We start from the raw sequence: 10192 nt of genomic DNA, 5'->3' as shown, positions 1-10192 counted from the left end.
CAGAGCCACTCTGGAACCTGCCAGGGCCCTGGAGATACCTCCACCACCATTGGATCCACACAATTTTGTACCCACCAGGCTGTGATCTTCCTGCATTCTGCATCATTGCATGTGGCTGTGTGAGTCTGAAGTTGTGGCCTAGTATTGAACTTGTGGTATCTAGGAATATTGGGAGTCATCTAAAAATAAAAATTTAAATATAAACATTATTTTCTTAGGCATTAGCAAGATGAGATGAACTATTAATAATCCTGTTTAATTGGACCAACATATGATCTACTATGGGAATGATGTTCATCACCAAAAGTAACATTTCATGATCTATACTGAAGTACAAAAGCTGTCACTGTTAAACTAATATCCAAATGCTTACAAATAGCCCCGACTAATGACTATTATTTAAGTTAGTCATAGACTATTATTTAAGTTAGTCAAGTAACAATAATGGAAAAGATGAAGACACTAAAGATGGTTATCAATGCCTGCAGTTTGAACTTGATCAAATATGTAATGAAAATACGTTTATGTTTACTGGTGATTGGAATGTTTAGCTGAAAACATAGAAGAATGGCTATCTGAATAAATTTCTATCTGGAATAAAGTTACATCCGAGTTTGCGTGATATATATATATATTTTTGGCATGTGGCATGTGGCTTTAATGGCAGGGGGAGGTGGAGAGGATGGGGGTGGTGGGAGGATGGCTGCTGGCCTTCCTTGCGGAGGTGGTGGGAGGAGCTGTTGGCTGAGGGGCTTCAGGCGCCAGAGATATGGGAGTGTGCTGGAACGTCTACTGGTATCACAGCACTCTCTCCTGCCTTTGGAATCCACGTTCACAGGGATGGGACCCTCCTCCTTTCTGAGGCCAGATGGGTAAGCCCGTAGGTTCCTGCTGGTGTCCCCCACTATCTTGAATCCTGTCCTGGGCCCGAAACAATGGATGGGGCTCCCGCAGGAAGGTCCTTGCCTACAGCCTGAATTTTGGAAGATACTGGGAGCTCAAGGCTGAGCCGAGGGGTTGGGGAATGTGGGGTTGTCGCCTGGTCCCAAAGTCCTATTGAACCGAGGGAGGCACAGGCGCAGGGGTGGGGAGCAGGCCTTCAGTGCTTGTGGGGGTTCACCCACTTATAGGTGCCTTCATATTGGAAACCGACTTTTTTCATCAACTCGTCGGCCTCTGGGGGCCCGCGGCTGCCATAAGCGTAGGAGATGGGCCTGGGCTTCTCGCGCTCAAGCTTGTGCAGCAGTGGGGTGAAGATCCGCCAGGCCTCCCGGAGCTCGTCACTGCGCACGAAGTGCATCTGGCTCCCGCAGAAGACGTCCAGGATGAGGCGCTCGTAGGCATCAGGAAGCTTCACGTTCCTATATCTGCTGCTGTAGGTGAGGTCGAGCTCAGACTCCTCGGTGTTGAAGAACATGCCGGGCTTCTTGGTCATCAGCTTGGTGTACACGGCCTCGTTGGGCTGCACGCGGATCACCAGCTCGTTGCGCTTGCACTGCTGGAGGAAGATGTCGCTGGCCACGTCTTGGAACTGCAGGCGCACCTCTGCCTTGAGCTCGTTCAGGGCCTTGCCGCAGCGCAGGATGAAGGGCACGCCGTCCCACCTCTCGTTCTCGACATACAAGACCACGGTAGCAAAGGTGGCCGTGGTGGAGTCGCGGGGCACGGTGGGGTCGTCCAGGTACCCGTTCTTGGCCTCACCTTGCCCTCTGGGGTTCCCCACATACTGCCCCAGGACCACGTCGTCCGCCTTCGCTTCAGAGATGCACTTCAAGACCTTGACCTTCTCGTCCCTGACGTGGTCCGAGTCGGTGGAGGCGGGCTTCTCCATGGCCACCAGACACAGCATCTGAAGGAGGTGGTTTTGCATCACTTCCCGGATTATTCCAAGCTCATCGAAGTAGCGGGCGCGGCCCTCGGTGCCAAAGGGCTCCTTGAAGGTAAGGATCACACAGGCGATGTTGTCCCTGTTCCAGATGGGACCGAAGATCCTGTTGGCAAACCTCAGCACCATGAGGTTCTGGACCATCTCCTTGCCCAGGTAGTGGTCGATGCGGTAGATCTGGTCCTCCCGGAACAGCGCGGCGATGTGGTTGGACAGGCGGTCAGAGCTCTCCAGGTCCTTGCCGAAGGGCTTCTCCATGACGACGCGGTTCCAGCCCGTGGGGCTCATGCAGGTCTCACTGATGTGCTTGGTGACGACCTCGTAGACGGTGGGGGGCAGGGCCAGGTAGAAGAGGTGGTTGGCCTTGGAGCCATGATGGAGGGCGTTCATGTGGCTGTGGAGGCGCTGGTAGGAGGCAGGGTTGTCATAGTGGCCGGTCACATAAGAGTTGTGGGCAAAGAACTCCTCGAGCTTCCGTTTCTCCTCTAGGGTGGCTCTGAAGAAGGGCTCGCTCTGTTTGCGGATGTCGGCCACGCAGAGGTGAGAGCGGCCGAAGCCCACGATGAAGGTGGCATCGGGCAGAAGGCCATCTCGGAACAGCCACCAGAGCGTGGGGTAGATCTTCTTGTTTGCCAAGTCGCCCGAGGCGCCCATGGTGACGAAAATGTGCGTTTCATACTTGTGGAAGGCACTGCGCTGGTTCAGTTCTTCCCGGAGGATCCCGCATACCTCGGTCCGGCTCAGGGCCACCTGCTCAGCCATGGTGGTCTCTGTGTGTCCTCACAGTCGTCAGCAGCGCGAGAATGCTCGCAGCGCCGAACGCTTGGCCGTTTCCAAGGCTGCACCCTGCCAGCCCATTGAACCTGCGCTGGAGGGGCGGGGGCCTTAGACCACCGCTCAAGGGTAGGCCCCAGGAGGACCGGCACGATAAACAGTTCAAAGTCAATGAGTTCCTCATTACAAATACCCATTTTCAATAGCATAAACGGTGATTATACACATGGACCTCACTAGATGGAATACACAAATAAAATTGATTAGATCTATGAAAAGACATGAAGGGGAAGTTCAATGTCTATAATTAAAATAAGGCTGCCTCTGACTGTGAAACAGATCATCAATTGTTTATTTTTAAGTTCAAGTTGAACATGAAGAAAATTGAAACAAGTCCACAAGAGCCAAAGTAAGACGTTTCATAAATTTACCTGAATTTAGGGACCATCTCAAAAATAGAATTGAGTCATTAAACATTAATGACCACAGAACATGTAAGTTGTGGGGTAACATAAAGACATCATGCCGGAAGAAGGCAAAAGGTCAGTGAAAAGACAAGAAATAAACATTATGTGTCAGAGGAGACTGAAAATTCCTCTTGAATGTAAAGTAGCTGAAGCAAATGAAATTGTGAAGTAATGAGCTAAACCAAATATGTTAATGAAGATCTTGATCAAGAAGACACATTACGTATTATCAGGAAATATGCTGCTACTGATGACTAGGTGTTGAGCTGTCAAGAGAAAGATTGCAACAGAACCCGGACTGTTACCCCGAAACTCTCACAGCACAAAGAATATGACTGCATTTACTTTACTGGATTACGATGGGGTTCTAACCCACTCTTAACAACTCTGAAATAAGACGAGCAGATCTGTTCTCGTAACGGTTTACTCTCATAGAAAGTCTCTCTAGCTTCTCTGTGTTGGAATAAGCGAGATGACAGTTGTTTTGTTTTCGTTTTGAGTGTGGAGACCTGGAGACAGAAAATCAGAAAGAAAGAACATGTTCAGGATTTCTCAGACTGACAGACTTGAATAAAAGTAAACATAAAAAATTTGAGTTGTAATATAGAAGAATGCTATCATCAAAATATTGAATTATGGAGGAATTTGGGTTATGAGATAAAATAAATTGTTGTTTTAAACCATGTAAACTAGGTATTTAATTTATTTATAGTTTTAAGAATTTAATTGATCCTCCCAATTGTAACGTAATAAGTACAGACTTTATTCTCTTATTTTCAGAAGTTGCTCTATTGTGTTAATTTTATTTAACTTTAAGCAAAAATTATTTCACTTTCACACTCATTTGTTTTAAGAAATGCTGTTTGTATATTAAAGGAGGATAAAAATGGAGTTAACAGTATTCTTTCCCTCTAAGGCCTACAGGATTTTTTGTCTTTGGAATATTTGATGAACTAAACTGTTCTGTCCTGCTTTGCCCTCAGTAGGAGCCGAGTACCAATTTTCTATATAGAAATGTTTAAAAATATTAACTCTTGCTAATATTTCTTCAGGATAGTCACTTGCTATAAAGGTCTATTGTGGTTTTCATTCTAAAAGTAATTTTCATTTGCATACATTTGATGGAAATCTCAATAATGATCATTAAAAAACATAAGGCCTTTGAAGCCCGTAAGATGTTTCTTATAAAGAAAAAAACAAGGTTTTGTAGTTATTATTAAGCATCTTAACATGAGGAGATTGTGCTGAATTTTTCATGTGGGCCTTAAATGCAACCATATATCTTGCATAAGAAAGAGTTAGCCATTTTATATATACCATATATGTATGTGTATACATGTATACACACATATATACCAACAATTATATGTATGCCACACATATGTATGTGTATGTATATCCACATGTGTATGTATGTGTATATATATATATAAATATATATGAAACTCAGCTCACTGCCATTGAGTCACTGCTGACTTATAGTGAACCCCTGTGGGTTTCCTGAAACTGTAACCTTTTACAATAGTAGAAATCCCAGTCTTTTCCACTGGAATTGCTGGTGGTGGTTTGGAACTGCCATGCATGTCAGCCATATAGTGTAGTGGTTTTTTATATATATATATATATATTTGCTTTTACTTCTCTAGGAAACCCACATTGTTACCCCGAAATTCTCACAACACAAAGAATATTACTGCATTTATTTTACTAGATTGTGTTAACTCAACCATTCTTTCAAGGGAAACCAGTTGTTCAGGTGACCATGTTTCATTGGCTGCATTTCAATGAAACTCAGGGGAATTAATACTTATGTTAAAATGAAAAGCATATTGAGTCAATAATATAATTAGATCAAAGTCTATTGAATATACAATTTTCAAATCAGGGTAATATTTCAACCACAGTGTCTAGAATATTTAAAAAATGCCTTAAAATATTCTTTTACTTAATCTTATCCACATTGCTATGTAAAAGAGGCAGAAACATATTTATATAATAAGAAACCAGCTTAAATCCAAAGAACAGAACTACCCCTTTGGGTTTCTGAAGCTATAAATCTTCACAGAAATAGACAGACTCATGCTTCCCAGGAGGAGCTGCTGGTGGCTTTGGCCTACTGGCTTTAGGATACCTAATACGAATCTACTTTAAAACACAGCTTCCAGTATGACCTTAGAACTTCTATTTCTAGAATCTGATTCCCGGTCAATAATTCTACAAAAGAACCCAATGCCCAAGGCAAAATTATATTTACTAAGCCACGTACTACCCTATTGCTTGACTTCATGGTAGCTTTTGGAAACCATTTTTTTCAAAACTCAAGGTTCAAAAGGAGATCATGGGGTAATGGCCTGCGTGGGCCATTCCAAGTTAATGGACCCCAGAAACCTGGATTTCAGGACACATAAATTGTTGCTTATTTATCAGGATAATACATATATCATCCTCTTGTCATAAATAAGTAACTGTATTTGTTTTCCACAATTCCCAATCAGAAACAATCCTCTTGTTAACCGGCTTTTGTTAAGTTTATTTTCTTCCACGAAGTTCCTGAACTCTGGCTCACTTTCACTCAGACTGAGCCAACATATTACTACTCCCCATGGATCCTCCCATATAATGAACTGGCTCCAACAATCACACTCTCTTGTTTACTGACATAAGACCTCACCTTTTTAATCTACTTGTAAATAGCCTTCTTTTTGTGCTTTTATTTTTTCCCCCTAGCCTTTCTTACTATAAGTCTTTATAAAAGAAAAATATATTTTCTCTAACTGTGGGGATACTTGCTGAGTTATACCAAGAGCAGTCTTCCTATTGAAATGTTAAAAAAATGGACCATTGAAAAATATTCTTTTCTTTTTAAATTTTATTTATGAATAAACTTTACCATAACTTCAGATTTCATCTGACATTCTTCTTTAGGAAAAAGTAAATTCATAAAATAAAGTATATTTTGTTATTGATATTCAACTTTACATATTTAGATGACCTTAATTGTTGAAAGTGCTCAAGAGGCATATCTTGTTAGGATGCCTGAACGTATGAATGTCTTACAAGCTAAGTCCATTTGTTTTCAAAACCTTACAAATACATCCATTGTCACATTTAGATTAGATCATTTACCTTGGGGATCCTATCTAGGCCAGAAAACCCTGCTCTCTCTACTGATGAAATTCAAGAATACATCTGGGTACCATTTTGGATGGGCCATGAGAGAAAAGAACATTGCAAAGAGGCAGGATTGAATTGTGCAGGTTGCTCTTCATAGCGATGAATTAAATAGCAAATTACTAACTCTAGGTGCTCACAGAGTTTCTTTCTTTCCTCAACATCAGCACACACTAAAAGGTATTACCCACTCCCTCAAAGCAAGAACAATTTGTTCTATTAAACTGGCATTCCATGATGCTAACCTTCCCTACACGAGCGCTGAAGACAAATGGGTGCATAAGCAAATGTGGTGAAGAAAGCTGAGGGGGCCCAGCTATCAAAAGATATAGCATCTGGGATCTTAAAAGGCTTGAAGACAAACAAGTGGCCATCTTGCTGAGAAGCAAACAATCCCACATTGAAGAAGCACACCAGCCTTTGTGACCACAAGGTGCCAGGGATCAGGTTTCAGGCATCAAAGAAGGAAAAATCACATCATTGTCTACTCACGCTCCCGGTATGATCACTGAGGACAAATGGTGGCATAAGCAAGTGTGGTGAAGAAAGCTGAAGTTGCTGGGCTATCAAAAGATATACCGTCTGGGGTCAAAGGCTTGAGAGTAAACAAGCGGCCATCTAGCACAGAAGAATCAAAGCCCACATGTAAGAAGCACACCAGCATTTGTGATCAAGCGGTGTCAAAGGGATCAGGTTTCAGGCATCAAGGAACAAAAATCACATCATTGTGAATGGGTGGGGGGGGTACCGAGTGGGGACCTAAAGGCTGTGGGCAACTGGACATCTCCTTACAGAAGGGTCTCGGGAAGGAGATGAGCCGGTCAGGGGAGAGGATAGCAACAATGAAACATACAGTTTTCCTCTAGTTCTTAAATGTTTCCTCCCTCCCCCCACCCCACTATCATGAACCCAATTCTACCTTACAAATCCAGCTGAACCAGAGGATGTACATTGGTACAGATGGGAAATGGAAACACAGGGAATCCAGGACAGATGAACCCTTCAGGTCCAGTGCTGAAAGTGGTGATACCGGAAGGGTGGAGGGAAGGTAGGGTAGAAAGGGGGAACCGATTACAAAGATCTGCATATAACTCCCTCCCTGGGGGATGGACAACAGAAAAGTGGGTGAGGGGAGACCGGTCAATGTAAGACATGGAAAAATAATGATTTATAAATTATCAGTGGGGATGGAGGGAGGGGAAAAATAAGGTGCTGATACCAGGGGCTCAAGTCGAAAGCAAATGTTTTGAGAATGATGAGGGCAACAAATGTACAAATGTGCTTGACACGATGAATTTATGTGTTTATTGTGATAAGAGTTGTATGAGCCTCCAATTAAATGATTTTTAAAAAGCTATTAGCCATTTTAGGGATCTCAATGAACAAATATACATTAGCTCCATTCCTAAGTACCTGTGGGAATATTAGCTTCTTTTTTCTTGTTTGGATCCAATGCCCCCAAGTCAATTCTACCTCCTAGTGACTCTGTATAAGATTTCTTAGACTGAGTGATTACCAGAACAGATAACTTCATCTTTCCCCCTTGGAGAGCTGGCAGACTTGAACACTGACTTAGCAGTTAGCTGTTCAATACCACACCACTGCACTGCCCCCTCCACCCCCAGGGCTCCTTTTCTCTCTTTAAACATACTGTAATTTAGAATGTATAGGCATTTTGAGAGAAGTATTCTCTCACTTAGATTTTGAGAGTATTCATTTACAAAATAAAAAAATCAGTGAGAAAAATCTTTATTATCTCACTGTGGAAATCACCTAATCTGGTGTCAATTTAAGGATTGAGTGTAGGGGTGTAGTCTAGGCTGTCAATCAGGAGATAGCCAATGAGACTTCTGTGTGGCCATGGCCTTCTGAGAATTCTGGGAAATCTGGTACTTCCTCTTTGGAGGTAGAAGACACCTCTCTCTCCCTGCTACTCACTGGGAGACATTGCAGAGGATAAGCCACATGGACAAAACCAGACATCGGAAGTTGGAGAAGCCACAGAGAGAACCCTGCTAGCACTGAGATGTTTCCAGTGCCACTGGACCCAGAGACTTTCTACCCACTGGCTTGTGACATCCTGCATTTAGCATCATTGCATGTGTTTCATGAGTCTGAAGAGGACTTTATAGATTGGTATCAGACATATGGGCTAATATCAGACTTATGGCCTTGGACTGGACTGGGTTGGGATGTTGTCTCAATGTTCAATTCCTCTTGTGTACAAAACTCTTTCTTATACACATATACATGTTTATGAATTTGTTTCTCTAGTCAACCCAGACTAACACATTACGCTAGCTGAGAGTGGGGTTCAAACCCACGTAGACACTAGCCCATTGGATATATACAAAAGATATAAACAGTTCATTGATCTATAAAGTTCTACAATTAGCTCAGTGCAACTCATTTCCATGAGACAGCTAGTACACCGGCAATCCTTCAAGTCTTGAGGGCCACGGGGTAGTCCTCCGTGGAGCAGTTCAGGCTATCTGGTCACAGGCAGCAAACAGCAAGCATATCACAGCAATCAGCCAGACGACAGGGTCTGACAGTCCTCAGCTCAAGAGGTGTACCTTCCAGTAGCGTGGCGGAGCAGCTCTCAAAGGAACCTCAAGTTACAGCGACACAGTTTACAGGTAGGCGTCCCACAGATAGTGTATGTGAATGGAAGCACAGAACAAGCAAGGCAGCCACACACTCATCTGATTATCAAAGAGCAAGAGAGATAGGTGAGGCTCACAGAGCCCTTTATTTCTCCGCCCTTCAACTAATCTCACATGTGTTCATTGGCCATGTTGGCACAACAAACCCACCTATCACACTCACTATGACAAATTTGATTTTGCAACTGTAACTACTTAAGAATTTCAAAAATGCTAAAAGCACTAATGTTTATTATATATCAATTTATTATATACTATGTAAACAGAAAATACTAACTTCTATATATTGAATGAGCACCACACTTATACTTTTAAGGAAAAAATGTTCTTCCTTAAGAATAAAAGCAACCTTTGCAATCAAACTTAGAATTTTCTTGCTTTTGGATGATAATCATAGGATTTTAGTTGTTTTCCTATATAAAAAATTATATTTCAATTAATCTCTAATAAAAATGCACCAGACTTTAATTTCCAGCAAAATCTTGTCAGAGTGACATTTGAGGAAAATTCTCTCTGAAATATTTAAAAACATTACAAATGTTTTGCTATGGAAGCATATATTGCCTTCTTCTTAGGCAATTATATTTTTAAGAAGTAATTATGTGGATTAAAAAGATCAAAGAAATATTTCCTTCACTTCTCTTTTTGAAGTTACAGTTAAATGTCAAAATATCTTTATGTGTTATAATGAAATGACTACAAACGTTAGGAGTAAATTTTCTCATAATCTCCTTGAAAGATATATGAATATCTATATGGTAATAGACTAAACAAAAATCTGAAAATAAATAAAATGTCAGATGTGAAAATACTCAGCTTTTCCACTATTTAAGGAGGATGAATTGAACCCCAAACCAAATCCACTGCCATCTAGTCAATTCCAATCCCAATGGAAAAGTGGAACCGCACTATTTCATTCTCAAGTCTAATTTTTACAAATGCCAAAGGCCACATCTCACTCCAGGGGGCAGGCTCGTGGGTTCGAAATGCTAAACTTTCAGTTAGCAGCTCAGTGCTTAGCTACTGTACCACCAGAGTTCTCATAAAGAATTCTCAACTTCATGCACTACCATTGAGTTGATTCCAACTCACAGAGTACTTCCACATGGATTGTACAAATGTAGCAGTCTGGGGGAATTAAAGGTTTTATTTGTGAAAAGTACAATTAGATAGCCTTATTGGTCTAAACCCCCAATCTTCTGGTAAAGCCCAATGCTTAACCCGTGGCA

The 10192-nt window shown here is 42.1% G+C and overlaps 1 protein-coding gene across 1 annotated transcript; it reads right to left on the bottom strand.

Annotated features, from left to right (window-relative positions):
* Positions 1-1099: 1099 nt before the first annotated feature.
* Positions 1100-2653, bottom strand: LOC101650765 (glucose-6-phosphate 1-dehydrogenase-like). The gene has a single exon (XM_045291136.1). The coding sequence runs from the start codon at positions 2645-2647 to the stop codon at positions 1100-1102; it is 1548 nt and encodes a 515-aa protein (XP_045147071.1). The 5' UTR covers positions 2648-2653.
* Between the last annotated feature and the right edge of the window lie 7539 nt (positions 2654-10192).

Source organism: Echinops telfairi, unplaced genomic scaffold (genome assembly GCF_000313985.2).
Source record: "Echinops telfairi isolate 266 unplaced genomic scaffold, ASM31398v2 ScPeMD7_60;HRSCAF=208, whole genome shotgun sequence".
NCBI classification, from domain to species: Eukaryota; Metazoa; Chordata; class Mammalia; order Afrosoricida; family Tenrecidae; genus Echinops; species Echinops telfairi.
The sequence above is the reverse complement of the archived record's forward strand: the minus strand, read 5'-3'. Positions and strand labels throughout refer to the sequence as shown.